At 46.0% G+C, this 27,786-nt stretch overlaps 1 protein-coding gene across 2 annotated transcripts in view; it reads left to right on the top strand.

Annotated features, from left to right (window-relative positions):
• DPP3 (dipeptidyl peptidase 3) overlaps positions 1–27,786 on the top strand; it is a 468,907-nt gene that overhangs the window by 329,239 nt on the left and 111,882 nt on the right. For both annotated transcript variants that reach the window (XM_078660787.1, XM_078660788.1), the window contains exons 10-13: positions 2,559–2,753; positions 3,497–3,609; positions 15,451–15,543; positions 16,913–16,975. In XM_078660787.1, the coding sequence (XP_078516913.1) occupies positions 2,559–2,753; positions 3,497–3,609; positions 15,451–15,543; positions 16,913–16,975 (464 nt within the window). The remainder of the gene's footprint in view (positions 1–2,558; positions 2,754–3,496; positions 3,610–15,450; positions 15,544–16,912; positions 16,976–27,786) is intronic.

Here is a 27,786-nt window from a genome sequence, read left to right as displayed (position 1 = left end):
TTTTGCATTTAGCCATGTTATGGGTGCCGAAAAATTATACTTTACATTAATTGCTCTTTATCACTTATAGCAAATTGGATTGTGCAATAATTTTAGATATTGTGGCTTCTTGGCACCAATATCCAAAACCAATTTCGAACGTTGATCCATTGCTTTGAGAAACAAAGGCTTGGGATTCGAAACAAGGCATGTGATTCTGCAATTTGACATATGATGAATTCTATGGTCTTGTGGACCTTCCTCAGAATGGAATAAATGGATTTCTTATTAGTTTAAAGACTGTACAATATTTATAAAATTGAAACAATTTAAGAAGCTTGATGAGCTCTTATCAATATACACAGGCTGTACCACTGGATGCTCCTCTTGATGAGAGACTGTGGGAACATCAATTAAAATGATGAGATAATCAAATTGCTCTGTGACGTCATTCTAGATCAATAAAATGTATGGCCGAATTTAAATGGGCTAACTTGGTTTTACTTTGGATAACAAAAATGTTTTCTTGAGGGAAGGATCTGGAATCTGCAAATATTCACAAAACTCCTAACTCTCAGCATTCCTGCACATCTCTGAATAAAAACGGTACCACCCTTTTGTGGCTGGGTTGATTACTTGAGACTAGAAAGAACAAAGCATGTCGGGGACCATGCAAAGGCCATATTGACTTTATATGGTTGTGCTTTGTATCTGTTGCTTTCTGGGGCCATAGGCCGGTACACAAGTGGGATAACTTTGTTATCAGTAGTAGTATGCTGTGTTGTAGGACGTTTATGAATCCTACAGATTTTGGAACGCTCTCTCTTAGAAATGTGAGGATAATTTATGATTCTACCCAAAGTTTGACATTTGTAGCGCATTTGTGTAAGAAAACGTCATAGGATCCACGTGTCCGCCTGCCCCTGGAGCCTAGTTTTCAAAAATGTATGGGTTAACAGGTTTCCCTGGGAGGTGGCTGAGACCAGGCCTAAATACTGCGGCTACCCAAATAGCCAAAATTAGCCAATTTGCAAGGCAAAAATATCGATGTCACTATGTTTTGGGCCTTTCCAGTCACAGGTGATAGGCTCAGCACAAAATGTGAGTAACATTTTTATCGAAAGAAGTGTGGAAATAAACAATAGTAGAGCATTTGCTATTATCAATAGAATTAGTTTCTATTTTTGGCTTCTAAATGTAATCTAATGTGGAAGAAAGAACATGTTTTGCAAGATGCCTTCTGAATCACAATAGGATCTGTAAGCCCAAATTCAGAGTTGTACAAATAATCCCTGTTCCCAAACTCAGTATCTTGGAAACATTTGAAATATGCATGTTTCCTTCATAACCGTTTACCTATATTAGATTTTACCAAATGAATTGTTGCATGATTGCTGCACAGTGAAAAATCATTATAAGCTGCAGCTCAGTTGGCTCTGTGTATTGCTGGTTTTTGGACAACCAGCCTTTTATAGCCCTGAGATTTGAAGGTTCTGACAGATGGAATAGTATATTACTTTTGAAAATCAGCCTAGGGGTACAACTTTACAAATCAAAACTTTGTCACCCAAATCTATTTTTTTCCATTACATTTATTTCAACTATTAGTTTCTTTGAGAAAACCAAGGGCAATCTGCACAAATTACCCCTTGCTTATTTCCAAATATTGTACTTTTTTTCTTAATACAGAGCTTTCCAGGCTCACCCCAGGGTTTCACAACATGTCCCATCACAAACTGCAAGTAGGTAGAAATCACCAAAAACAGGAAAAATGGACTACTAAGAAAAATAAAGAAACTGTGGTAAAAAAGTGTTTTTTTTTTTTTTTACTTTTTCTTTTTACATCTCTGCTCGTTTTTGATAGCCTGTAAGAGGGTGATCTTAGCAACCAAATCTTTTGTTTATACTGTTGCATGGGAAAAAGGCATGCCCTTTCTTGCACAGTACGTTTTCCCATATTGGCTATTTTCTCACTTTCCTCCTTTGGAATCCACAAAACATGGTTAGAATCCAAACATATGAGGAAAAAGTCCTCAAAAAGTAACAAACTTTATGAATGCTTAAGCATCAAGTGCCATAAACGTCAAAATAAAAAACCCAGCACTGGAGGGAGGAAGACTCAAACTATGAGTTCAAAGAGATAGAAAAGAAGTTTGTCCTGCCACTAGGTGACAAAGACTCACAAGGTGATAATGAGAAAGAGTGTAATGACTGAGAATAGCAGAGTTTCCATAACAGTAACTGTTTCCTTTCATAATCAACTATTGAATGTTTTCATATGTTTCTACCAAACATAGTACTGGTTGTGATTTTTATTTTCTGATGCTCACACCAGTCTTTCATCACTAAATGGAGAATAATTCCAAAGATGTTTTGCATCAGATATTAATTACAAAATTAATGTATGTCTGGTACTGGGCAGTAACCCAGTGTAGGTTTGGGGCGTGACTGTGAAGTACATAACCAATTCTATGTTCTTTCTCCTACCAACTTTTTCCTACCACACTCATCCCACACTGTCTGGCGTATTTACTGAGCCTCTACTCATAATTCCCTGTGTCCTTACCACCTTCCTGCAGGTTTTGTGGCTGTTGTAAACAAGGCCATGAGTGCTAGATTCGGCCAGCTGGTGGCCTCAGCAGAACAGTTTCTGCAGGAGTTGCCTTGGCCCAAAGAGTTTGAGAAGGACCACTTCCTGAAACCAGATTTCACATCCTTGGACGTGCTCACCTTTGCTGGCAGTGGCATTCCAGCCGGAATAAACATTCCCAATTGTAAGTATGCCGTATTCTGTGTTTTTACAATAAATATGTGAATCATCTATTTATTTGTATTCTTTTTGTCTGGCTGTTGTCTTTTACAATCTTCTGGCATGGGTTTTTGAAATTGTTTTTGAATTGGCAACCAAAGTGAAAAGTTTTATGGCTCAATGTGGGACACTCCATTGCTGCACGTCTCAACTCCTCCTCCCCACCCCCCAACCCCAGTCCGTAAGACACTCATCCCTGAAAAAAAAGACCACCTTCTGCCTTTTGACATGACGTCATTGGCGAGTTGAGTGGTTGACTTCATCACCAGTGTAAGAGAGCCAGGGCACTCAGAATTTTTTTAAAGAATGCTGCAATGGTACATGTCTTTGAATTTTGTAGTCTTTTCTGTTATTTCTCTTCTTTCACCAGTTTGTTTGCCCTCATGATGCCCAGAAAGCCGCTTTTGAATTGGTAGGAATCCTGGTCGTATCTTTATCTCCAGCAATAGAATGCCCGTACATGGGTCAGTGTTTGCAGATAATCTTGTTTATCTCTATCACTATTGTGCTGCTGCCTATATACCAGAAGTGATGTATTTAAAAGAAACAAACAGATACCTGACTGAGATGATGCAGAAGAGTTTATTAATGTAATTGATAAAAGTGTGGATTTAGGTGGCCTCTATTTATTTGTCTTTTCATGTGAAATATGTGTATCCTATGGACCGCATATGCTGCAGGTTTTCATTTCCTTCTTTCTCACTCCAGATGATGATGTCCGACAGAAAGATGGTTTCAAGAATGTATCTCTCGGGAATGTGCTGTCCGTTGCCAATGCCACAGAGAAGGAGAAACTCACCTTCCTAGCGGAGGAGGACAAGGTCTGCCACTTTAGATTTGGGTTTGGGTGTGGATACAAGCATGGGGCGGGTTCTAGTTGGCGAAGAAGCAATAGAGGTAATGGGTTCACTGGTTGGTGACCGTATAGCGCAGCTTTTTTCTTGTAATTGTCTCCAAATTATAAGTCTCCCTTATCTGGGTGAATGGTTACTGAATGGGTGCATCCAGGAATGAGAGCCCATTGGCAGCCTTTTTTGAAATATAATTCTTGCTTCCTGGAAATATATACTGTGTTTATACGCTCTCTATCACAAAGTGTACAACCTAATAAGGAAATTGGGAGTTTGCCCAACCAGCCTTTTTCTTTGAAAAGCAAGAAGGTCTGTACCAAGTTATTCACAAGTGAAGTTTGCGTCTGTTTTCTACATACCCCAACTCCGATGTAAAGCAGCCATTGTGCCATCTTTTAAGCTGCACCCTATTGATAGAAGACATTATATTAGGATATTTCTTGTAAGTTACCTCTGTTCAAGCACTTTATGTCACTTTTGAAGAACGAGTTGTCACTCCAGTCTCCCTTCCAATGATGAGTCTGCTAACAAGGATGTTGAATATTGGTGTCCCTTGATGTCAGTCAGTCAACAAGCTTTATTCGAATTCAATAAAAAAATTCATAAAAGCATACAAGATAAAACAGATTAAAAACAAACAGCGATTATTTTCATAACGTGGTCACTATTTGTACAACGGTTAAAAAGGATTAATTATACTAATAACATTGTTATTACAAGTCATCATATACCAACCCCAGCAGCTATGGTACAAGGCGTGGTCATATCAATTAAATTAACAGCTTTAAAAAATAGTGTTGTTTGACTTAAGAAATTTATGAAGACACAGTTTAAAATAAAACAGATAAACTTCAAAAATGTGCAAACGAGCAAAGTGCATAAATGATTACTTTAGCAAGGACCATCCCCAGACTTAGTGTTAATCGTTATCATTTTCAGTTATTAGCAAAACCGTTCGAAAATCTGATTAACAAGTCAGTGCACCTGATCTATACCAGAGAATAAAGCAAATTGATTATAGGTGGGTATTATGTGCCTACTAGGTCTCGGGCCTCTGCTACCCGTGCAGTGGTTATTTTGTACATATGGTCTTACAGGGGGCAGGTATGTAGTTCTAGGGTAGAAGTCACACAGTTCCCAAGTTCCAATTGGGCCATCGCCCATTTGTGGCTGCCAACTTCGCAAGTATTTGATGACTTGGGGGTCCCTAAAGTTGACCAAAACCAGGTCTCCCGGTACATCCTTGGGGATGGATCCTAACCACCCTACCCTTCTGACATTTAAAAATTTTCCATTTATTGGGTGGAAGGGGTCTATTTTTGGTAAGCCAAAAAGATACCTTATTTGCCAGATCCGCTGGTCTTTCCATTTGGTTGTTAGTGAGTTCAGGCACGCCTGAGAGGATGCACACAAAAGGTGCCGCCTCCGGCGGTAGATCTATATGGTTCGAGGCATGTGGGCTGCTAAATTCATATCTTAGCATTAGATCGCCGCCTAGTGTTGGGTCCGGATGATCGCACATTGTTGTCCTGGAAGAGTCTTCGAAGTATCCTGAGATAGGTGGCTCCTCCCCTGGACTACAGTGCGCATGGGCATCGGCTCCATCCCCAGATTGTTTTTTTCCGCCATTGGGTTCGGATGTGGTCTCGACGTCTTTCTGTCGAAACCGAGAAAAACTAACTTTTAGCGGCCAAATGGCCTCGCTTTTTTTGCGTCGGTATTGTCTGCGCACGGTCTCGAGTCTTCCGTCTCTTGGAGCCGGAATAAGCGGAGTTTTCTTTCGCTCTTCGGACTTTGAGGCCTTCTCATCGCGACACGACTGCAAAACTTTTCTGAACATGGAGCGGAGCCCGTTTAAGTACTGCCCGCTCTGTGGGTCCAAGTACCCACACATCGATCTACACCCCGTCTGTAACAAATGCCTTTCGCCTGACCACGACGACGGCAAGTGCAAAGCCTGTGCACAGTTCCGGTCTAAGAAGACTCTCAAGCTTCGGCGCGCGGTGCGCATGGAAGCTAGACAAGCGGCCCCGGATCCGGAAAACATCTTCGGCGACCAGGAAGAAGAGGACCAGGGTCATCATCTTCAAATCTCCCCACCCGAGACGGAGGTCGAGGCGGATCCGGTAGACGACGACGGAGTCGTGGGTCAAGGCCTTGAATACGTCGACGAGGTAGGAGACGACGAAGAGATTTATGGGGCCGCGGCGGATAGCTCAGGGGACGAGCTCTGCCCCGAAGGTTACGAGGATACCGACCGGGTCACGGGATCGCCTGTAGGCCTTACCCAAGACCCAGTGCCGCAAGCCACAGCCCCGCCTTCTGGCCCGGCCACGGACTTACTTGCTGAGCAGACTGTATCGAAACCGAAACCGAAACCATCGGGATCGACTACATCTAAGATGGCCGACCCGAAACCGAAACTTAAGGACTCGAGTGTCCCTAAGATGGCTGCCGTGCCGGCGAAAACGACTGTACCCGCTACTCCATCGACTCCGTCGACCTCCGGTCCGCAGAAGTCGAAGAAGTCCGTCGATTCCGCTGCTGAAAAATCGAAATCGACGCCAGAGGAGGGGTCCTCTAAGAAAGATGGTCGGCACGGGTCAACAGCGGCGCCGCCGTCCAAGCACGCCAAAGCCGGCTCCACCGAGGCTACGCAGACGCACGGATCGAAGACTGGCACGTCTGCGCACCGGTCCCAGGAATCGGGGTCGGTGACAGCGGGATCCGCGTCGAAAGCGCACAAGGCCCACAAAGACGTCGGATCCGAGGGAAAGGTCAAGACATCCTCATCGGCGCCAAAACCCACTGTGAGTGAGACGTCCCCCATCGCCGAATCACTACAGAGAATCAGGGAGAAGGCCTCTGCTCCGTCGGCTCCGATATCATCGCCGCAGGCGCAAAAGGACAATCCAGCAAAGCCTTCTGGCAAACTTCTCTTTATTTTGCCGCCGAAGGAGGCGCCGAAAGCCTTTTCCACCAAATCGGCACCAAAGAAGACGGTTTCTTCAACGGCTAGCCCACTTCCACGTCGGGTACTCGAATCAGAGGATGATTCAGAGCATTTCATCGACGCTGACACAGGCAAATTGACCCTCTATAAGAGAAAAATCACTTCAGAGTCAATGGACTCATATGTCATCCCACTGAAAAAGAAAAGGGTGCCCCTTGACGCTTCAGGCCTCATGGAACCAATCCAGCCTCCTCCGAGACGGAGCCCTACTCCCTCACCAGAACACTCTGCGGGTGAGGGGTATGATGAGGACGAGCAATACAATTTCCCTATCAATGAACCAGATGCACAACCGGATTCATATGATGACACTGGTGACCAGGGCACCCAAAGTGTGGGGCATGACCCGCAGCTTTTTAATGCACGTGCATCCCCAACTGAGGATTCAGCAGGTTTTCATGCACTAATTGAGAGGGCGGCAGCCAATCATGATGTGGACATGCATGCTGACCCGATAGAGGAAGACTTCCTTTTCGACACATTTTCAGTCTCTGAAAGGACAGTAAAGACGCTGCCTATGCTTAAAGGAGTCCTCAAGCATGCTGGGGACATATTTAAGGAGCCTACCAGAGCACGAGTGGTCAATCCACGTATTGAAAAGAAGTACAGACCTGCACCTGCAGACCCCGCATACATTCGGGGACAGTTGCCACTGGACTCTCTTGTGGTCGCCAATGCCAGGAAACGTGCCAACTCCCAGACGACGGGTGAAGCTCCTCCCCCGGATAAGGAGTCCAAAGTGCTAGAGGCAGGGGGCAAAAGAGTAGCTGCACAGGCCGCAAACTTTTGGCGCATTGCCAATACACAAGCACTCTTAGCACGTTACGATAGGGCGCATTACGACACCCTAGAACAGATTATACAACACCTGCCTCCAAAGTTCCAAGAAGGCACCAAACTGCTTATTGAGGAAGGGAAGCTAATCTCAAACGCAGCCATCAAGTGTGCACTTGACGCCGCAGACACAGCTGCTAGAGCTATCAACACTAGCGTTATGCTGAGACGACAGGCGTGGCTCCGCATCTCGGGGTTTAAACCAGATATTCAGACAACCATTCTTAATCAGCCAGTCAATCCTGATAGTCTGTTTGGTCCAGATGTTGACACCACCCTAGAAAAAATAAAAAAAGACACAGAAACTGCTAAGTCCATGGGGGCCCTACAGTCACAACAGTTTCGTGGCAGCAATTTTCGTCGCTCAGGTGCACGTGGAGTCACCAGAGGACAAATGGGTCAACAATCTCAGTTCTCAAGAGGTGGAGCACAATCCTCGTTCACAAAACAGAACAAGGGAGGTTACAGAAATAACAGCAACAGAGGTCGCGGCAGAGGAAACAACAGCTCCCGCTCCTCTACCCCAAGCAAACAGTGACTCTCTGTCGCTGCCCCCCGACCACTTAACACCTGTCGGGGGGAGACTGCAGCAATTCCTGCCCGTCTGGAGAAACATCACCACAGACAGGTGGGTGCGACAACTAGTCCAGTATGGTTATTGCCTAGAGTTGAAATCCACTCCACCCAACATCCCGCCAAGGCAAAGGCCTATGTCCGCAGAGCACTTGCACTTATTGCAGCAGGAAGTACTGGTGATGCTGCAAAAAGGCGCAATCGAGCTCGTGCCGGTGGGAGAGGAAGGCACAGGGGTATATTCCCTGTACTTCCTTATTCCAAAGAAGGACGGATCTCTCAGACCCATTCTAGATCTACGTCCCCTCAACCTGTACATACTATCAGAACACTTCCATATGCTTACACTGCAACAAATTCTTCCCTTGTTAAACCAAGGGGACTTCTTAGCAACCTTAGATCTCAAGGATGCTTATTTCCACAATCCACTACACCCGTCCCACAGGAAATACCTCAGATTCACTATCCAAGGCAAGCATTATCAGTTCAAAGTCCTACCCTTCGGAGTGACCACAGCCCCAAGAGTGTTTACCAAGTGTCTGGCGACAGTAGCAGCGCACCTCAGAAGGCAGAACATTCATGTCTACCCCTACCTAGACGACTGGCTCGTTCAAGCCAAGTCGGAACAACAGTGCGCCGCGGACATGTCAACTACCATTCACCTCCTTCACGATCTGGGCTTCTCGTTGAACTACCCAAAGTCGCATCTTCAGCCGGCACATGTCCGGCAGTTTCTAGGTGCGACGTTCAATACCCTGACGGCCATGGCTCAGCCAAACCAAGTCAGGATAGACAGCATGCAGTCTCTAATCCAAAAGTTCAGACCACAACACTCACTTCCAGCGAGAGTGTTCATGCAGTTGATTGGCATGATGGCCTCCTGCATCTTCATAGTCCCTCACGCACGGTTGCATATGCGTCCGCTCCAGGAATGCTTAGCAAATCAGTGGACACAGGCTCAGGGACAATTGACAGACCTAGTGTTGGTTACCAGTCGGGCATACGACTCTCTGCATTGGTGGACTCCACACAACCTTTGCAAGGGCCGACTGTTCCAGGAGCCAGTGCCACAAATTATCCTGACAACGGACGCATCTCTCCAGGGATGGGGAGCTCATCTGCTCACTTACACAGTGCAGGGACTATGGACGACGCAGCAACAGAAGATGCACATCAACTATCTGGAACTGATGGCAATCTTCATGGCGCTCAAGTCCTTCATTGTACATCTGTGCAACAAGGTAGTGTTAGTCCGGACGGACAACATGACCGCGATGTACTACATTCAAAAGCAGGGGGGCACCCACTCGCCACAGCTGTCTCATCTGGCTCAGGGCATGTGGAAGTGGGCCATTCAGAGGAACATTTTCCTCATGGCAGAACACCTCCCGGGCAAGGACAATCAGATGGCGGATCTGCTCAGCAGATACAGCCATCAAATGCACGAGTGGGAGATACACCCATCTGTACTCCACCTGTACTTCCAGCAGTGGGGTCATCCGGAGATAGACCTGTTTGCCACAAAAGAAAACGCAAAATGCCAACACTTTGCCGCCAGGTTCCCTCACCCACAGTCGCAGGGCAATGCGATATGGATGAACTGGTCAGGCAAATTTGCGTACGCTTTTCCACCAGCCCCTCTGATACCGCTGGTCGCGAGAAAGCTAAGGCAGCACGCGATGACTGTCATCCTAGTTGCTCCAACTTGGGCGCGCCAAGCATGGTACACCACGTTCCTCGAACTCTCAGTGGTGCCGCATCAAAGACTGCGCCTCACGCCCAGTCTTTTGACGCAGAACCATGGAGAAATTCAGCATCCAGATCCGCAACAGCTCAACCTGGCAATCTGGCTCCTGAAGTCCTAGAGTTTGGATACCTTAACCTACCTCCGGAATGCATGGACATCATCAAGGAGGCAAGGAAGCCAACTACCAGAGCATGCTATGCTGCGAAATGGAAGCGTTTTGTCATTTACTGTACAGCCAATGACATCAACCCGCTAGATGCATCTATCCCTAACATCATTTGCTATCTGTTGCATCTTTACAAGTGCAATCTAGCGTACACTTCCATTCGGATACATCTATCCGCCATAGCGGCTTATCTTCAGAACAGGCAGCATCTCTCTGTCTTCAGAGTGCCTGCCATTAAAGCTTTCCTTGAAGGTCTGAAACGAGTCATTCCCCCAAGAACACCACCAGCTCCGGTGTGGAACCTCAATGTGGTCCTCACCAGACTAATGGGACCACCTTTTGAGCCACTGCACTCGTGTGAACTCCAGTTCCTAACGTGGAAAGTAGCTTTCCTAATCGCTATCACGTCGCTAAGGCATGTTAGTGAGCTGCAAGCGCTCACAATCCAAGAGCCATTCATTCAGATTCATCCAAATAGGGTAGTGCTACGTACTAACCCCAAATTCCTTCCGAAGGTGGTGTCACAGTTTCATCTCAACCAAACTATTGACTTACCGGCATTCTTCCAAAACCCACAAACGGTGGCGGAAAGAATGCTCCATACGTTAGACGTACGGAGGGCGTTGATGTACTACATAGACAGGACACAACCCTTTAGAAAGACAAAACAACTTTTTGTTGCCTTCGCACCACAACACAAAGGCAACCCTATTTCCAAAGCAGGAATAGCCAGGTGGATTGTTAAGTGCATCCAAATATGTTATCAAAAGGCCAAGCGCACTTTAACGATACCCCCAAGGGCGCACTCCACACGCAAGCTGGAGGCATCCATGGCTTTCCTAGGGAACATTCCTTTAGAGGATATTTGCAGAGCAGCCACGTGGGTTACACCACATACCTTTACAAAACACTACTGTGTTGACGTACATTCCAAGCAGCAAGCAGCTGTAGGACAGGCTGTTCTCAAGACACTCTTTCAGGTTTCTGCAGCTGGCACGGGCAACCGCCGCTGATGGAGGGACTGCTCTGTATTCTATGCTAAGATATGAATTTAGCAGCCCACATGCCTCGAACTGAATATGCTACTTACCAGTATGCATCTGTTCTTGGCATGTAGGGCTGCTAACATTCATATCGCCCACCCTCCTCCCCGGTGCCTGTCGCAGCTGCAGATATACTATTGTATTCACTTATTAGCATGGACATCCTTTACACTTTTCACTCCATCTTCTGCCACAATGGCGAAAAACAATCTGGGGATGGAGCCGATGCCCATGCGCACTGTAGTCCAGGGGAGGAGCCACCTATCTCAGGATACTTCGAAGACTCTTCCAGGACAACAATGTGCGATCATCCGGACCCAACACTAGGCGGCGATCTAATGCTAAGATATGAATGTTTAATTACAAAAAGGGGGTGGTGATGGACAGAGTATCTGAGTTAATCAGAACACTCCTACCCAGTCAACAGATCAGGGCTTGATCCATCACCGTTTTTTAGCTCACTGCACCATCCCAGTTCAGAACCTGGCTATATGCAAATTAGTCTGTCCCTGGCCCAGTGCATCATGGGAACAGGGCAGACCAAACTACCAAGCCAATTCTTCACTGGAAAGGAAACAAGCTTCCGGGGACCGGTTTCTGGCATTACAGCCGTCTTCGGCCCGGCTTGCTTGAATCCTGATGGTGCAATGAGCAAGGGACTCATGTCTGAGCATACCCTTCCACACTCATGGTGGCCAAAATAATTACAAAAAGGGGGTGGTGATGGACAGAGTATCTGAGTTAATCAGAACACTCCTACCCAGTCAACAGATCAGGGCTTGATCCATCACCGTTTTTTAGCTCACTGCACCATCCCAGTTCAGAACCTGGCTATATGCAAATTAGTCTGTCCCTGGCCCAGTGCATCATGGGAACAGGGCAGACCAAACTACCAAGCCAATTCTTCACTGGAAAGGAAACAAGCTTCCGGGGACCGGTTTCTGGCATTACAGCCGTCTTCGGCCCGGCTTGCTTGAATCCTGATGGTGCAATGAGCAAGGGACTCATGTCTGAGCATACCCTTCCACACTCATGGTGGCCAAAATAATTACAAAAAGGGGGTGGTGATGGACAGAGTATCTGAGTTAATCAGAACACTCCTACCCAGTCAACAGATCAGGGCTTGATCCATCACCGTTTTTTAGCTCACTGCACCATCCCAGTTCAGAACCTGGCTATATGCAAATTAGTCTGTCCCTGGCCCAGTGCATCATGGGAACAGGGCAGACCAAACTACCAAGCCAATTCTTCACTGGAAAGGAAACAAGCTTCCGGGGACCGGTTTCTGGCATTACAGCCGTCTTCGGCCCGGCTTGCTTGAATCCTGATGGTGCAATGAGCAAGGGACTCATGTCTGAGCATACCCTTCCACACTCATGGTGGCCAAAATAATTACAAAAAGGGGGTGGTGATGGACAGAGTATCTGAGTTAATCAGAACACTCCTACCCAGTCAACAGATCAGGGCTTGATCCATCACCGTTTTTTAGCTCACTGCACCATCCCAGTTCAGAACCTGGCTATATGCAAATTAGTCTGTCCCTGGCCCAGTGCATCATGGGAACAGGGCAGACCAAACTACCAAGCCAATTCTTCACTGGAAAGGAAACAAGCTTCCGGGGACCGGTTTCTGGCATTACAGCCGTCTTCGGCCCGGCTTGCTTGAATCCTGATGGTGCAATGAGCAAGGGACTCATGTCTGAGCATACCCTTCCACACTCATGGTGGCCAAAATAATTACAAAAAGGGGGTGGTGATGGACAGAGTATCTGAGTTAATCAGAACACTCCTACCCAGTCAACAGATCAGGGCTTGATCCATCACCGTTTTTTAGCTCACTGCACCATCCCAGTTCAGAACCTGGCTATATGCAAATTAGTCTGTCCCTGGCCCAGTGCATCATGGGAACAGGGCAGACCAAACTACCAAGCCAATTCTTCACTGGAAAGGAAACAAGCTTCCGGGGACCGGTTTCTGGCATTACAGCCGTCTTCGGCCCGGCTTGCTTGAATCCTGATGGTGCAATGAGCAAGGGACTCATGTCTGAGCATACCCTTCCACACTCATGGTGGCCAAAATAATTACAAAAAGGGGGTGCTGATGGACAGAGTATCTGAGTTAATCAGAACACTCCTACCCAGTCAACAGATCAGGGCTTGATCCATCACCGTTTTTTAGCTCACTGCACCATCCCAGTTCAGAACCTGGCTATATGCAAATTAGTCTGTCCCTGGCCCAGTGCATCATGGGAACAGGGTATGAATGTTAGCAGCCCTACATGCCAAGAACAGATGCATACTGGTAAGTAGCATATTCATTTAGCCTTTCTTTGCCTGTTGCCGTAGTTGTAAAACATCCCCTCTGTCGGTGTGGGTTCTTTAGCCGACCCTTTTCTAATGGCAGAACTTTGGGCTATTAGGGGGTTTGATATGAATAATGTTTCGGATGTTTTTGGGGCAACTGCGTACATTTGTGTGGTATTACTTTGTGCAGAGGTGATGGAGATGTCAGTAGCGACTGAAGTCTCTACTTGCTTATGTCCTACCATACTTTTTGTGAGTATCAGATTTGCCTTGATGGTTTCCTCTATGCTTGTGAACTTTTCCCCTATTACCTTGATTCTTTTTTCCGATGGGGATATTAAGGATTTGACCAAAAGTTCTATCTGGACCAATAAGTCAAATTGTGTAGGGGATGCAGGGGAGTCCAGAATTGAGCGTACCTCAGATGTTTTGGGGGTTTTGCTGATGGCCGAGAGGGGACTTAGATACAATTTTTGTTTTTTAACTAATCTTTCACTCTGTTTAGCACCTTTGCGCTTTCTGTTAAGACAGGTGGCCTGGACATTTGCTGACAGTTGGATAGTATCCTTGGGTGATGTTAAAGGGGGGGTACCAAGATGGCTTACGTTTAGTTGAGATGTAATTCTAGGCTGGGGACTTGTATTACTCATTACACATGCAGGAGCATTTGTTTGGTCGTTTCCATTTTCAACATTGGTATATACAGTTTTACAAATCAGATTTAATTCCTCCAGTAAGGTAAAATTTTGGATTTGGTCTGGTAGCACCAGGGGAGATTGGATACTGGATGTGGGCTCTGCGGAAAGACTTTGTTCAACTCTCTCTATTTCGGACTCGATTGCCGATGTAGCCCTAATTAGGTAGTTGTCCAATGTTCCCTTCCGTTGCCCCCCTGAAGGATATTAATTATATGAAGCCCTTTATCAGTCATGGTGTGATTAGCTTTCTGTATATGTATATTACTACGACAAGTACCTATGCAGGTTATACACGTAATCTAGTGGCCAAAAACGAAAAAGTCAGAAGGTAGCCCTTTAGGGAATACCAAAGTGTATGTGTAGTCAATCACTTTGATGGGTTAGTTTGTGTTACCTCCCTTTTCCAGCGAGTATGAGGCAAAGATCAAATAGGGTGGCCCGTCCCGTCCTCCTCAGGCCTCTGAGGGCCACAGAGGGCCCGCCCTTTGCCCGGGCTTAGCCTGGCATCCCGCTCGCGTCCTGCGAGGGAGGGCTATCGCTGTTTTTATGCGCCTCCTGGCGCTTCTATCAGGTCACGTGGTTCCCTGGGCTGCTGGGGATTGCAGTCCCCTGACCTGCCCTCCATGCGACGGCCGGCGCTTCCCCAGATGGAAGTAGGAGCGGGCAGCGGGAGGCAGGCAACAACCCCAGCAGTTCACAAGATCGTTGCAGGCAGCAGCCCTCCACCCGGGCTCCCCAGCGGCAATTCCCGATGCACAGGCAAGTTCCAATTGATGTCATTCATACTACCATATAATTCCCACAACTTGTAGGGCCACTAGGTAGCCTGTTATACCTTATTTTATCACCAGTCAAAGCTGAATGAGTCTTAAGTTTGTCAAACTCTTTTTATTGATTTTTTTCTGTGCCCAGTTTCTTATAGATATCATACAGATAAAAAAGTAATTAAACATTACATCGAAATATCAATCACATACACAGTTGCCCGTAAACAAGAAGTCTTACTTTCTCATTAAGGTCTGTGTAGTTTGGTAATCATAGTTCAAAACCTTCCAAAAATAGCAGTTCCCATGTTGGTGATCATTAGTAAAAGAACTTCCTCACGGGCCCATCTCGGCTACCAGAGGAATCCACATTACAACAAAAATGAAAGTTGTCCGGCTATGAAAATAAATGTGACGTCACCTATTGTAGGTGTAAAGGAATGGGTGTTTTATAGCAGTTGATCCAGAAGGATATGCTCATATGCCCGTTGCTGATGGGGTGTGCATATTGGAAACTACCTCAACTTAGCGGCAACATTGTTTGGACAGTGAAGCTTATTATTTCTATTCTAATTATGCATCAATTACATTTTATTTTGGAGATGTTACTTTATAAGAAACTGTGAGTTGTGTACTGTCTTTCTTAATTCCTCCCCTGTTCTTTTTTGCAGGATCTGTATCTTAAGTGGAAAGGCCCCTCATTTGAGGTCCAGGTCGGCCTCCACGAGTTACTGGGCCATGGCAGTGGAAAACTTTTTGTGCAGGTTTGCTTTTATTTTATCATGTCTTTGAAGGAAAAAGGGATGTTTTTGCCATTACAAGATTTAGTTTGCCCAAGATTCACTGGTACCCCTTTGATGGTGTTAAAAATAAATAAGGTTGGGAAAAAACATGTTGCAATAGCAGAATTTCTATATGACCACCAGTTCACCTCAGCAGGATTACTTTATGCACATAATTATTGTTCAAGTATCGTATGAGGTTCGCCTAAGGTATTGGTAAAGACAACTTTCTACTTCATAGCATGAGAATGTTATGCTTGATTTATGGTTGATTGCCTCTGTAGGAATCTTTGATATGAGGTTATCTGGTGGAAACTCTAAAGCTACTGCCGCAGGAGAAGGGTCACCAGGCTAGGCCGACCTAGGCATTAGAACATGACATGACTGCCTCTAAAGACTACAAAACAATCTAATTGTATATCTTCCACCTGAAATTGAGTGAGAGGTGGAGGGTGAACCTGGCAGGAAGTCTCCCGTTCTATTTGAGAAATATTAGTTTTTAATGCAAATCTCAGAGATGGGATTTTATGCCCTGCATACCTCTTGATCCCACACCATCTCTTTAGCTATGTATTTTATCCCTGGGTTGTCAGAAATTGTATGTTTGTGTATTTGCAATAGAAATCACGTGTTTTAGTTTCAGCAATCTCAAGCAAAAGCCCAGAACAGAAATCTCAAACAAAAGCCCAGATCAGGGTTGTCAAACTTCGGTCCCTTGGGACCAGATACATTCCAAGTTTTCATGATATCAATAGGACATAGTAATTGGTTATCCGTATAAGGTGCAAAATTACAGATCTAAAGACTGTCATTCCAGAAGGCACTGGCAAGGATGACTCTCTTTGGCTTAGCTGCTTTTTGGACGATTCAGAGAAAGTAGGGGTAAGCTGGGTCTACTATCTATACAGTTCCTCAGTCTCTTAAATGAGGCACAACAAAGGGTACACATTTGTATATTTTAGTTTTAATACCACCACCAAGAACTGTGCTGAGACCTCCAAACTACTTTGGTTAGCAACTGAAATAATTGCCAGCTAGGTGAGATTGCAAAGACTATGTTAATTATTGTCAAGACACTTGTGATCCTAAACTTTCTGGATTCTTTCACCAAAGAAGTTTGAATATTTAATGGCCAAGGCAAGTTATCATCGGGCACATGCACTATATAGAAGTTGTCCAGACAAACCTGTAGCCTGCTTATCTCCCTCCCATCCACTCTTCTGTGAAAAGTATTTGCAGCACCTTGCCTCAGTATTTTGTTACCACTGAATAAAATACCACGCAAGAAGCTGCATTTAATGGAAAGTGTACAACCATCATAACGTGGATTTTTCCGTTCTCTTTCTTCCAGAATGAGGGGGGAACCTTTAACTTTGACCAAGCTACTGTGATAAACCCAGAGACCGGGGAGCTGGTAAGTCTGTTCACTGGAGCCACAGGTTGATAAGAAATTGCGGGTCATGCCCTTTTATTTTTTTAACGCTGCTCAGATGTGCTTGCTCTGCTTTTTGATGTTGACATCTACAAAATATATTTGATGGTTAGTTATATACTGAATGGGTATTTCATTTGTTCCAATGGTCATACATCAATTTGTGAATTTTTGTAGTTGTTTCTATCCTATTCTTGTTGCATTTGTTGAGTTTTCTAGTATGTATGATACCTCTTGTCCAGACGTGCACGGACTAAACACAACTCAGCCACCCAACAACAAAAACTTAATGAATCCATCTGGGCCAACCCCTATACAGCAAGTATACCAGTATTATATCAGGAACGTTGAATTTAAGATTACGAGTGTTGAGCTATTGATCTTCTCAAATGAGGCCATTGTGTAGTGCAACACTCTTTCACAGACCTTTATGATAAACAAAAACCCACATACACTTCTTTATCTCTTTTTCTTTCCCTCTATCTTCTTTCCTCTCTCCCTGCACCAATCTTAGTGGTGTTCCCAATCAACTTCAGAGCAGAAGACCTCAAAAGTACAGGAATATCTACAAGAAGAGAGTGAAATCATGTGTGAGCCTGGTTAGAAGGGAATGCCATACGAGATGTTGAAGCACTGTATTGGTATTGCAAGTGTGTCTCCAGATTTTGGAGAAAAGAGTGTAGTAATATGGCCTCATTAATGGGACTGCAGCGTGTTTAACTAGGTGCATGAGGAGACAAGTGTTACCGTCTAGTAGAAACTCCTACAAGAAAACACATACAAATGCATATGCACACAATGATTGCCTGCTTTGCATTCAAATTCGAACATGTGGATTTTTGGGGCAGATTGTGGAACATAGCAGTGAACCAGAGGAGAAGTGCAACCTACAGATTCAGAGTGGTTATAACCTGAAGCCACAATGGACAAAGTAGCCCCACATTAAAAAGCCAGGTATCAAACACCAAGCCATCAAATGTGCACATCCATCATTCTTGAAAAGTAGCTAGTGAGACCCATGCCCTGGTAGTGTCTTTGGAGTGGAGGATAGGAAAGAAGCAATGGATTCGCTGGGCGAGAAAACATATAAAATAGAATAAAATAGAAGTGGACGAGCCACTGAAAGCTCAAGATAGAAGCCTGGCTCAGCTACAGATCCTTGTGGAACCTCGAGCCTAAAACAAGCTGAGCTTTGACAGGAGGCAGTGTGGTCTTGTGGCTACTGCTGCTGACCATGCAACATGGGGGAACAGTTATAAATCCCACAAATCTCCCTGTGCCAAAAAAGGTGAAACGTAGTATTTGTCTGTTGTTAAGAATTCTGGCAGTCCTTGGCAAGGTTCGCAATATTTAAAACTGTCAAAAATTAAGTGTGGATTATGACTGTCACGCATGCCTTAATCTCACTCTTCAAGAATTAAGGAAAAAACACTCACATATGATGTGGGAAAGAGATTCCCATCTAGTGAAACAGGAAATTCTGGGATCAGTCCCTGCTGAACTAAATTGTGCAGTCCAGGCACATAGTTGATTTCACCAAGCCTCCTTTTTGTTGCCCCATTATTGGAACTTTCATAGATTCCCATGCTTTGTTTCAATCCCCCGTCGTCGGAATGGGAACCTCGGTAAATAGAAAATACCATAGCAGTAGGAACAAAAGAGAAAGAAAGGCCTAGGCCTCATCTCTTTTTGTAGCCTATCCACCTCTTTTTGTAAAAGAGACCAAAAAAGTTGCAACAACCAATCAAAATAGCCTCACTCCATAGAGCACTCCCGAGAGAGCCTCAGAGCCTCAGATTTTCTACCGCACGTTGTGCTAAGGGAATCTCCTCTGAGCTCTGCTCAGTTTTTCTTTCTACAACTTGGGATTCAACAATTGTTTCTTCAAGATGTCAGATAAGGAGAAGAAAGCCTTGTTCAAGGCTTGTGCTACCTGCTCAAAGAAGAGGCTATATGTGGGGGACAAGCATAAAGATTGTATTTACTGCTTGTACCCAGACCAGAAAGCCACTGATTGCAAGATCTGCAGACCCTTCTCCTCAAAAACATTGAGACTCAGGGAAGGAAGACATTTGACCTGGCTGCAAAAGGTGAGCTCTAGGAAGGTGGTGATTTCCAGTGACAGTGAGGATTCCTCAGCGTCTTCATCAAAGAGATCTAAAAAGAGGGGTAGGTCTTCCCCTTCAACATCAGCCGAGCCTCCTTCTAAGGCCTCTCAAAAGACCTCTGATAGGTCTAGTTGGTCTAGTCCCTGAAAATCTCCTCACCGAGGTGCCAAGGAGAAAGAGGGATTTGTGTCGGAGGTAGTTTCTCAAGGTCCTTCTATTCTCTCTCCACCACCTGGGAAAGCAAAAAGCTTCATAAAACCTGCTTCCCTACCTCAAGAGGCTAAATCTGAGCAGACCCGCTTGTCGACGATCGCATCTTCAGGTACATCGACGAAGACTGCTAAAATCCATCAAGTGGCCATTTCTTCTTCGACGGTCCCGACGACGGTGGCGTCGACGACGACAGCCTCGACGACGACTTTGTAAACCGACAAGTTCCATTCCCTGTGTCGTCGACGATATTGATATCCTCAACGTCGACAATTATGACGCTGACGGTGGTGTAGACGATGGCAATGACGACGGCTGCTTTGATATTGACGACGACATCGTCGACGATTTCTCCTCCATCGACGATGGTTATTTGTCCGACGACGGTGCTCTCGTCGACGACAACTCCATCACCGTCGACGGTACAAAAAGTTAAAATTTAAATTAAACGACACCAGATTACACCGGACATGACCTCTCCGCGAAGGGTAACGCCCCTTCCTCCAGCCTTACTTCTAGAGGAAGACTACTCAGAGAAGGATGATAGTCCATATGGGGATGCTTACAGCCCATCTCAGCTCCAGGTCAAATACCAGGACTCAGATTCTGATGACTATTACAAAGAACAGCGACAGCCTCCTCCCAGAGAGAGAATGCAGGAACTTTCTCAGCATGGTATGTTTTCTATGCCCTCATCTTTGATAAATGACCTACAAATCATGTTTATGGATTACAGGAGAAGATTTCCATCCCAATCCTTCGAGTCCATACAGCCAACTCCACCACCTCCTCCATCAGTTTCTGCAGTTCAACCTCCTGAACAGGAACCCAGGGACGAGAGACAGACTATCACCACAGGTCAAGTGTATGGTGATAATGATGACAATTCTTCTGAGGATGGACGGGATGTGTCAGAGGTCCCAAACCCAGATAGAGAGTGGGACGATTATATTATTCCAGACCCGCCTTCTCCTTCACCGGATCCGCTGGATTCCCCTCCAGCAGACATTGGAGATTTCCATAACCTCATGTAAAGAGCTTCAAAGAGGTTTGACCTTCCGGTTCCAGTGTTTCAATTGGACTGCTTTCTCTATGATTTCAAAGAGCCATACAGGAAATCCATCTGCTCTATTCCCATCATAGAGCATGTGTTGTCTGAAGGTCATGCAGTCTCCAGCTACCGTTATTCCGGTACTACCGCGGCTGGAGAAGAACTACAAAGCCCCTGATGGTAGTCCTGCTTGCCTGGTTGGTCAACCCAAGCCGGAATCCGTGATCTCCCTGGCGGGACCAAGAAAATCGAAGAATCTATCGGCCCCTCTGGCTTCACCACCTGATAGGGAAGGTAGACGCCTGGACAATGTGGGCAAAAGATTCTCTTCAATGTCAAGTCTCCTGGTTCGTGCCTCCAATGCACTTGCAATTTTGGGATGATATGATCGCCAAATGTGATGCGATATGTCTCCGTTGGTGGATCAGCTACCTGATAGTGCTAAAGCAGATGCAAGGAAGATTTTAGAGGAAGGGGAGCGATCTTCCTCCGAGATAATTGACTGCGCCATGGACATCGCCACGACTGTTTTTCGAGCCTTCACAGGTTCGGCTGTCCTGAGAAGACAAGGTTGGCTTCGGGCTACCTGGTTTCGCCCTGAGGAGCAGAACAACATTTTAGATTTGCCCTTCGATGGGGATATGCTTATTGGTAACCATATAGATGACGCCTTACAGGATATTAAAAAGGACACAGAGACAGCCAAGTCCTTAGGCACGCTGCAATATCGTACGGTACCTTTCTGAGGGACAAAATGCAAGAGTTTATCCAACTACAGAGGAGGATATCAACAACGGTACTCCACCTATTCCCAATCTTCTCAGACCTATAAACCACAATACTCTCAGAGACAGGGCCTATCAGCATCTTTCTCTCGTCAGCCAGCAAGAGGTCGACAGGGTCACCAAGGGAGAGATTCGTCCAAATGGCAATAGCGGCCTCTTGGCTCTGTCTAGAGTTCCTCCTCCTCCGGTAACATCAGTGGGGGGCAGGATTTCACATTGTCTACGCAGCTGGATGATCAGAACATCAGATCCGTGGGTTCTAAATATCATTTGGTTTTGCCACACATTGTAATTTCAACATCTCCCACCTTCCAGAGCCCCTCGTGCCACGAGTCAAAACATCTATGACTTCTACGTCTCAAAGCCCATCAACTGTTCATCAAGGGGGCGATAGAGCCTGTACCTCAGTCTCAAAGAGGACAAGGATTCGATTCCAGATTTTTCCTGGTTCGCAAGACGGAAGAGAACTGGTGCCCAATTTTAGACCTAAGGGAGCTCAACACCTATCTCATAAAGCTGTCATTCAGAATGGTATCCCTTCAAGATATTTTAAGTCTTCTCAATCCATGAGATTACATGGCAACTCTGGATCTAGAGGACGCATATTTCCATGTACCGATCCATCAAGCTCACAGACAATTCTTACTCTTCACAGTAGCCAAGAGCCACTTTCAATTCAAAGTGCTTTGTTTCGGGCTCAGATCCGCCCCACGGATATTCACAAAGGTCTTAGCCCCAGTGACGGCGTTTCTCAGAAAGCAGTCTCTAGTGGTTTTTCCCTACCTAGACGACTGGTTAGTAAAGGCTCCATCCTTTCAAGTAGCTTCCACAGCAGTCGACAGCTGCATTCGACTTTTCAATCAACTAGGTCTACAACTCACCCAGAACAAATCTGTTTTTCGCCCATCCAGGTCAGCCAGATTCCTAGGTTCCATTCTGGATACAAGGTGCTGCAAAGCTTTCCCTTCAGAAGAAAGACAGAAAAGACTCATTCTTTCAGCTCGTCTCTTACAAAACAGGAGGTCTCTATTGGTCCGTCAGTACAAGTCGCTCCTAGGATCGATTTCATCTTGCATACCCTTAATTCCGCACTGCAGACTACGGATGCGTCAGCTGCAGGAACAGCTAGACAAAAAATGGTGCCAGGCAGAAGGCTCATTCAACGACAAAATAATAGTGACACCTTTAATGAGGAAAGCGGCCAACTGGTGGACGGCAAAACACAATATCGCAAAGGGTCTCACTTTCAAGATTGCTCCATCTCCCTTGGTTCTGACCATGGACGCCTCACTGGAAGGCTAGGGAGCAGTATTGCAGGATCTGCACGTGATCCGTCCTCCTGCGTGTAAGGAGTTAACAGCTGATGATAACTCTAATTGGAATGAAAGTTGGAAAGTCAAACAAACAAACGGAAAGCATCATTCACAAGCAGAAACTTAAATCACTTATAAGGTAAGTAGCATTTGTGTGATATTGTGTTTGGTTTTCCTTCACAGCTATTGCTATGGGTTTTGTGGCATAGCCGACTCACTCGGTTTACATTTACTGCTTAACATGCGTGCCACAGATGTTCCCTGTGGGCATTTGATGGCTAGTGCACACCAATCCAACTAAAAACAGGTCCTCTAAAAGGTCAGATCAGAAGTCCATATACGGCTGGGACTGACCCCGCTTCACCACGGTTTAACCTGTCTTCTGATAGGGTGGTGGGTAACTTGAGTGAAAAGTGTTTTTGCCAGAGTAGGCTTTTGTCTTCAGACATGCTGCGCTGATTCTGTGCGCTGCACAGCATGTCTATGGTTGTGAATGTTTGAAGGGAGCTGAAATGCCAAAGCCCCCTCAGACACATGCAATTCCCAAAACTTTGCTGATACCCTTTCCGTTTTGTTGCTGACATGCACATTTAACGCTGTCAGCACAGAGACAACAGCAATGAAAGCTCTCAAAGTGATAGGTCTATCAATTTGTCAGTTTTCATTTCAGCTGCTGTATCTGTGAAAAGTCACTCCTTTGTATGTGTGTTTGAGTTGGTGAGACTACTGCAGCGCCCTCTAAGCACCAGCCTCCACTGCAGTTCATGTCCAACAGTTAATCATGTAGGTGCTCTGCAACATCAATCCAACTATGGCTGCTAGATTACAGAAACGCATGATGAAGAATAAAACACCTATATGCAGGATTTGTAAGGCAACTCGTAATCCAAGTGGCATGGCATCAACTGGATATCCGCCTCAAATATCATAGTCATCCAACATGTTGTAGCGAGCTGTACTCCCTCTGAAAGATTATTTTCAAACATTGCCTTTCTCCTGGAACCACTATGCCAGCTTTATTCGCAAATGCCAAAGTACTGCGCTACTCCAAATTCACAATATTCTCAACTTTCACTTAACTTGACACTCAGAAACCCGCCTGATAGTTTCATTCCATGAACCAATGGTAATGTCATTCATGCCAGCCACCTCCCATAGAGGTAAACTAATGGATTACTGCAGACATGATTGACTGTTAATTAAGTGGATTCAGTGGTATTGTGGTCAGTGTACAGGCGCCATGCATGTGATGTTGAATATTGGCGAAGTTAGTGTGATGGCGAAGTTAGTGTGAAAATGCTGTACCCCTAAAATAAGAGGGTGGTGAGAAATAAATTGTCGAACCCGGCAGCTGACTTTTAGCAGAGATTAAAGTTATGGCTACAATTTTACACTTTCTTATGAAGTCATTTAGATGTTGTGAGCTCCACTTTAAAATGAACAAGAATCACATATTGATTGTTAAGACTTTAATTTCCCTTCTCTTGTGCAAATGGATGCAAGGGGTCATGATTGTGGTCACTTTCAAGGACTAGGTCATCTGCAGCGGGAACCTATAAAACAACCTGTTGCTTAGCCAGTCTACCAATGAGGGAAAAAGCAGCCTGATAGGCTAGGAGAGTTAAAAAAAACACCTTTAACTGTCCTGGAACTTGTAATGCAGCGCCACAACTATCAGTTTGTCCACTCAGTTTTCTTTTATCGAGCTTGTGTGAGATGGATCCTGGAACACTCTGGGTGTTTCTTTATCTGATTTTGTGTAAAACCTAATGATTTTTGAAATTCACTCAACATCTTTTAGTGCTAGGATATATGTAGTGGTGTTATTCCACCTTTTCATCCAACACTAAGCCTTAACTATTCATGATGTGCCTTTCTTGTGGAAGGAATAAAGCTGCTACTAATCCCCTCATTGTCTGTCTGGTCTGTTTTCCAGTATCGAATTCTCTAAAAGAGAGTGATTTCTGCTGAAATATGTCAAAAGAGAAGGCTGCAAGAAATTAAAAGAAGTTGGGAACAAGGAAAATAAGAGAAGAACGGAGGCCTCTTTGGAAGTTCAGCTTCCAGTGTTACTTTGCCTTCCTTCTCTAAGAACGTCAATGTCATTACCCCAGTATTGGAACTTTCATAGATTCCCATGCTTTGTATCATTCCCCGTCGTCGGAATGGGAGCCTCGGTAAATAGAAAATACCTTAATAGTAAGCACAAAGTGAAAAAATAGGCCTAGGCCTCATCTCATTTTGTAGCTTATCCACCTCTTTTTGTAAAAGAGACCAAATTCCTGCAGTAGCCAATCAGAGCAGCCTCACCCCATAGAACCTTCCTGAGAGAGCCTCAGAGCCTCAGATTTTCTACCGCACGTTGTGCAAGGGAGTCTCCATTGAGCTTTGCTCAGTTTTCTTCACTTCTTAGTATTTTTCTTCAACTTCTGCCTAATTTTTTCGTCATGTCTGACAAGGAGAAGAAGGCACTTTTTAGAGCCTTTGCTACTTGCTCAAAGAAGAGGTTGTTTGTTGAGGACAAACATGAGGACTGCATATATTGCTTATATCCGGATCATAAGGCCACGGACTGCAAGATTTGCAGGACCTTCTCCACCAAGACCTTGAGGGACAGAGAGGGATGTCTCCTCACCTGGCTACAGAAAACGAAAGACCGTAAGGAACTTATATCTTCTGACAGTGAGGGCTCCTCTTCAATGGTGTCCTCAAGAAGGTCGAGAAAGAGGGGTAGGTCTCCCCCTTCTACATCTGAGGAGCCCCATGTCACGGCCTTACCTGGGACCTCTGATAGGTCTGACAGGCCTGCTTCCCAAAAATCTCCTCACCACGGTGAAAAGGAGAGGCAGGGAAAGCTTGAGGAGTCGCAACCTGCTAAAAAGGCTAAGAAAATCGTTCCTGTGACTTCACCACCCTCTGACAAGGATAGAGGGGTGAAGAAGCCTTCTACTGTGACTCAGGAGGTCGTTTCAGACAAGAAACAGCGCTCGTCGACGGTGAAGACCTTAGGTACGCCGACGATTTCTGTCAAAAAAGTCTTGTCTACAAAATCGCCCTCGTCGACGGGCTCGTCGACGGCTGCTACGATGACGGCACCTGCGCCGTCGACGATGTTTAGGACGCCTGATGCCTGTTCCTCGTCGACGAGAATGACTTTCTCCACGTCGACGGCGATGACGACGAGAGTCGCTTCGACGGCGACGACGACTACGAGGACGACGACGACCCCTGTCTCCAAGCTGCTGTCGACGAGTTTGTCGACAGTCCCGTCGACGATCCAACCGTCGTCGACGATGACCATCTCTCCGTCGACGACGAACATCTCCCCGTCGACGACTCAATCCTCGACGACGAGCGCGGTCTCTTTGTCGGCGCCTCCGTCGACGAAACAGCCTCTGCAGTTTCAACCGTCGACGACAATTCCGTCGACGACAATTCCGTCGACGACAGGAAAAATTGTTCTTTCTCGCAGAAAGAGACAAATAACACCGGAAATGACATCCCCACGACGAGTTTCAACGTTACCTCCTAATTTATTGCTAGATGACGACTGAGGAAGAAGCTTATAGCGATTTTGGCCAGGCTTATAGCCCTTCTGATTTACAAGTAAAGGTGCAGGACATCAGTTCTGAGGAAGGGGAGATGGAACAACAACAACAATGTGTTCCACAACAATACTATGAACAACAGGAAAGGCCAGGTATGCAGGTTCCTTTCCAGAAACCTACTCGTCCATCTCAGCAGGAGATGGTGGCGATGCCATCCACTCTCATTTCTGATCTACAACTAATGTGGCAGGCCTATCGGAGGCGATTTCCTACTCCTCAGGAGTTTCAACAGGTACGCCCTCCTACACCGCCGCCTCAGTTATCACAGCCTGTGGCAGATCATTCTTTGCCTTCAAGAGGGCGTGACGCAGAGCCTGTAGTGCATCCACAGGAGGTGGTGCCAGTTCGGGATGATACGGATGTTGACACTGCCTCATCGGATGTAGATCAGCAAGTGGACCCTGACCAAGACCAGCATGTCGACTGGAATCAGAATGACCCTCGAGATCCAGATGTCACAGGGGCTGATACCGCAATCTCTACTCCAGCAGATATCGGAGGCTTTCACAACTTGATGGAACGAGCTTCCAAGAGATTTGGCCTTCCGGTTACCACGGTTCAGTCCGAGTGTTTTTTGTATGATTTCAAAGAACCATTCCGGAAATCCGTACGTTCAATTCCCATCATTGAGCATGTTTGGTCTGAAGGCTTAAAAGCTATGCAGAATCCGGCCACAGTCCTCCCGGTGCTCCCCAGACTGGAGAAAAAATATAAGGCGCCAGATGGCAGCCCGGCATGTCTCCTAGATCAACCAAAACCGGATTCGGTCATCTCCCAGGCCGCACAGAGCAAGTCTAAAAACCCATCCACGCCGCTAACGACGCCACCGGATAAAGAGGGCAGGCGTTTGGACAATGTTGGAAAACGATTCTCCACAATGGCCAGCCTTCTCGTTAGGGCGGCTAATGCTTTGGCGATTCTGGGGAGATATGATCGCCAGATGTGGTGTGACTTCTCCCCGTTTGTGGAAGAACTTCAAGATGCATCTAAGGACGAGGTAAAAAAGATCTTACTGGAAGGAGAGCGAGCCTCCTCTGAAATAATCGACTGCGCTATGGATATAGCAACTACGGCCTTCCGAGCGCTAGCCGGCTCGGCAGTTCTGAGACGCCAGGGTTGGCTGAGAGCCACGTGGTTCAGACAGGAGGTACAAAATAAGATTCTAGATCTACCATATGATGGGGAGATGTTATTTGGCAAGCATGTGGATGACGCCCCTCAGGGCATAAAGAAAGATACGGATACGGCAACGTCCTTGGGAACTTTACAATACCGCAAGGTGCCCTTTAAAGGAGCAAGAGGAAGGGGATTCTCCTCCTATAGAGGTGGCAATCAGCAACGCTACTCTTCGACCACCCAACCGGGCCAGACATACAAACCCCAGTATTCACAGAGGGGCTCTTTCTCTCGCCAGCCGCCGAGAGGACGACAAGGGCAGCAGAGGAGAGATGCTTCCAAGAGACAATAGCGGCCAGGTGGCTCTTTCTACTGTCCCCGTGCCCTCATTAACACCAGTGGGGGGCAGGATTGCCCATTGCCACAGCAACTGGATGGTCATAACAACAGACCAGTGGGTCCTGAACATCATCAAAGAAGGACACACGTTGGAGTTCCAAGACCTTCCTCCAACGAGGGCTCCAGACGCCTTTACACCCAAACATCTGAAACTCCTTCATCTCGAGGCCCACCAACTCTTCACCAAGGGGGCAATAGAACCT

The sequence above is a fragment of the Lissotriton helveticus genome, chromosome 9 (assembly GCF_964261635.1).
Source record: "Lissotriton helveticus chromosome 9, aLisHel1.1, whole genome shotgun sequence".
NCBI classification, from domain to species: Eukaryota; Metazoa; Chordata; class Amphibia; order Caudata; family Salamandridae; genus Lissotriton; species Lissotriton helveticus.
Note: the sequence above shows the minus strand (reverse complement) of the source record. Positions and strands in the feature narration are given on the sequence as shown.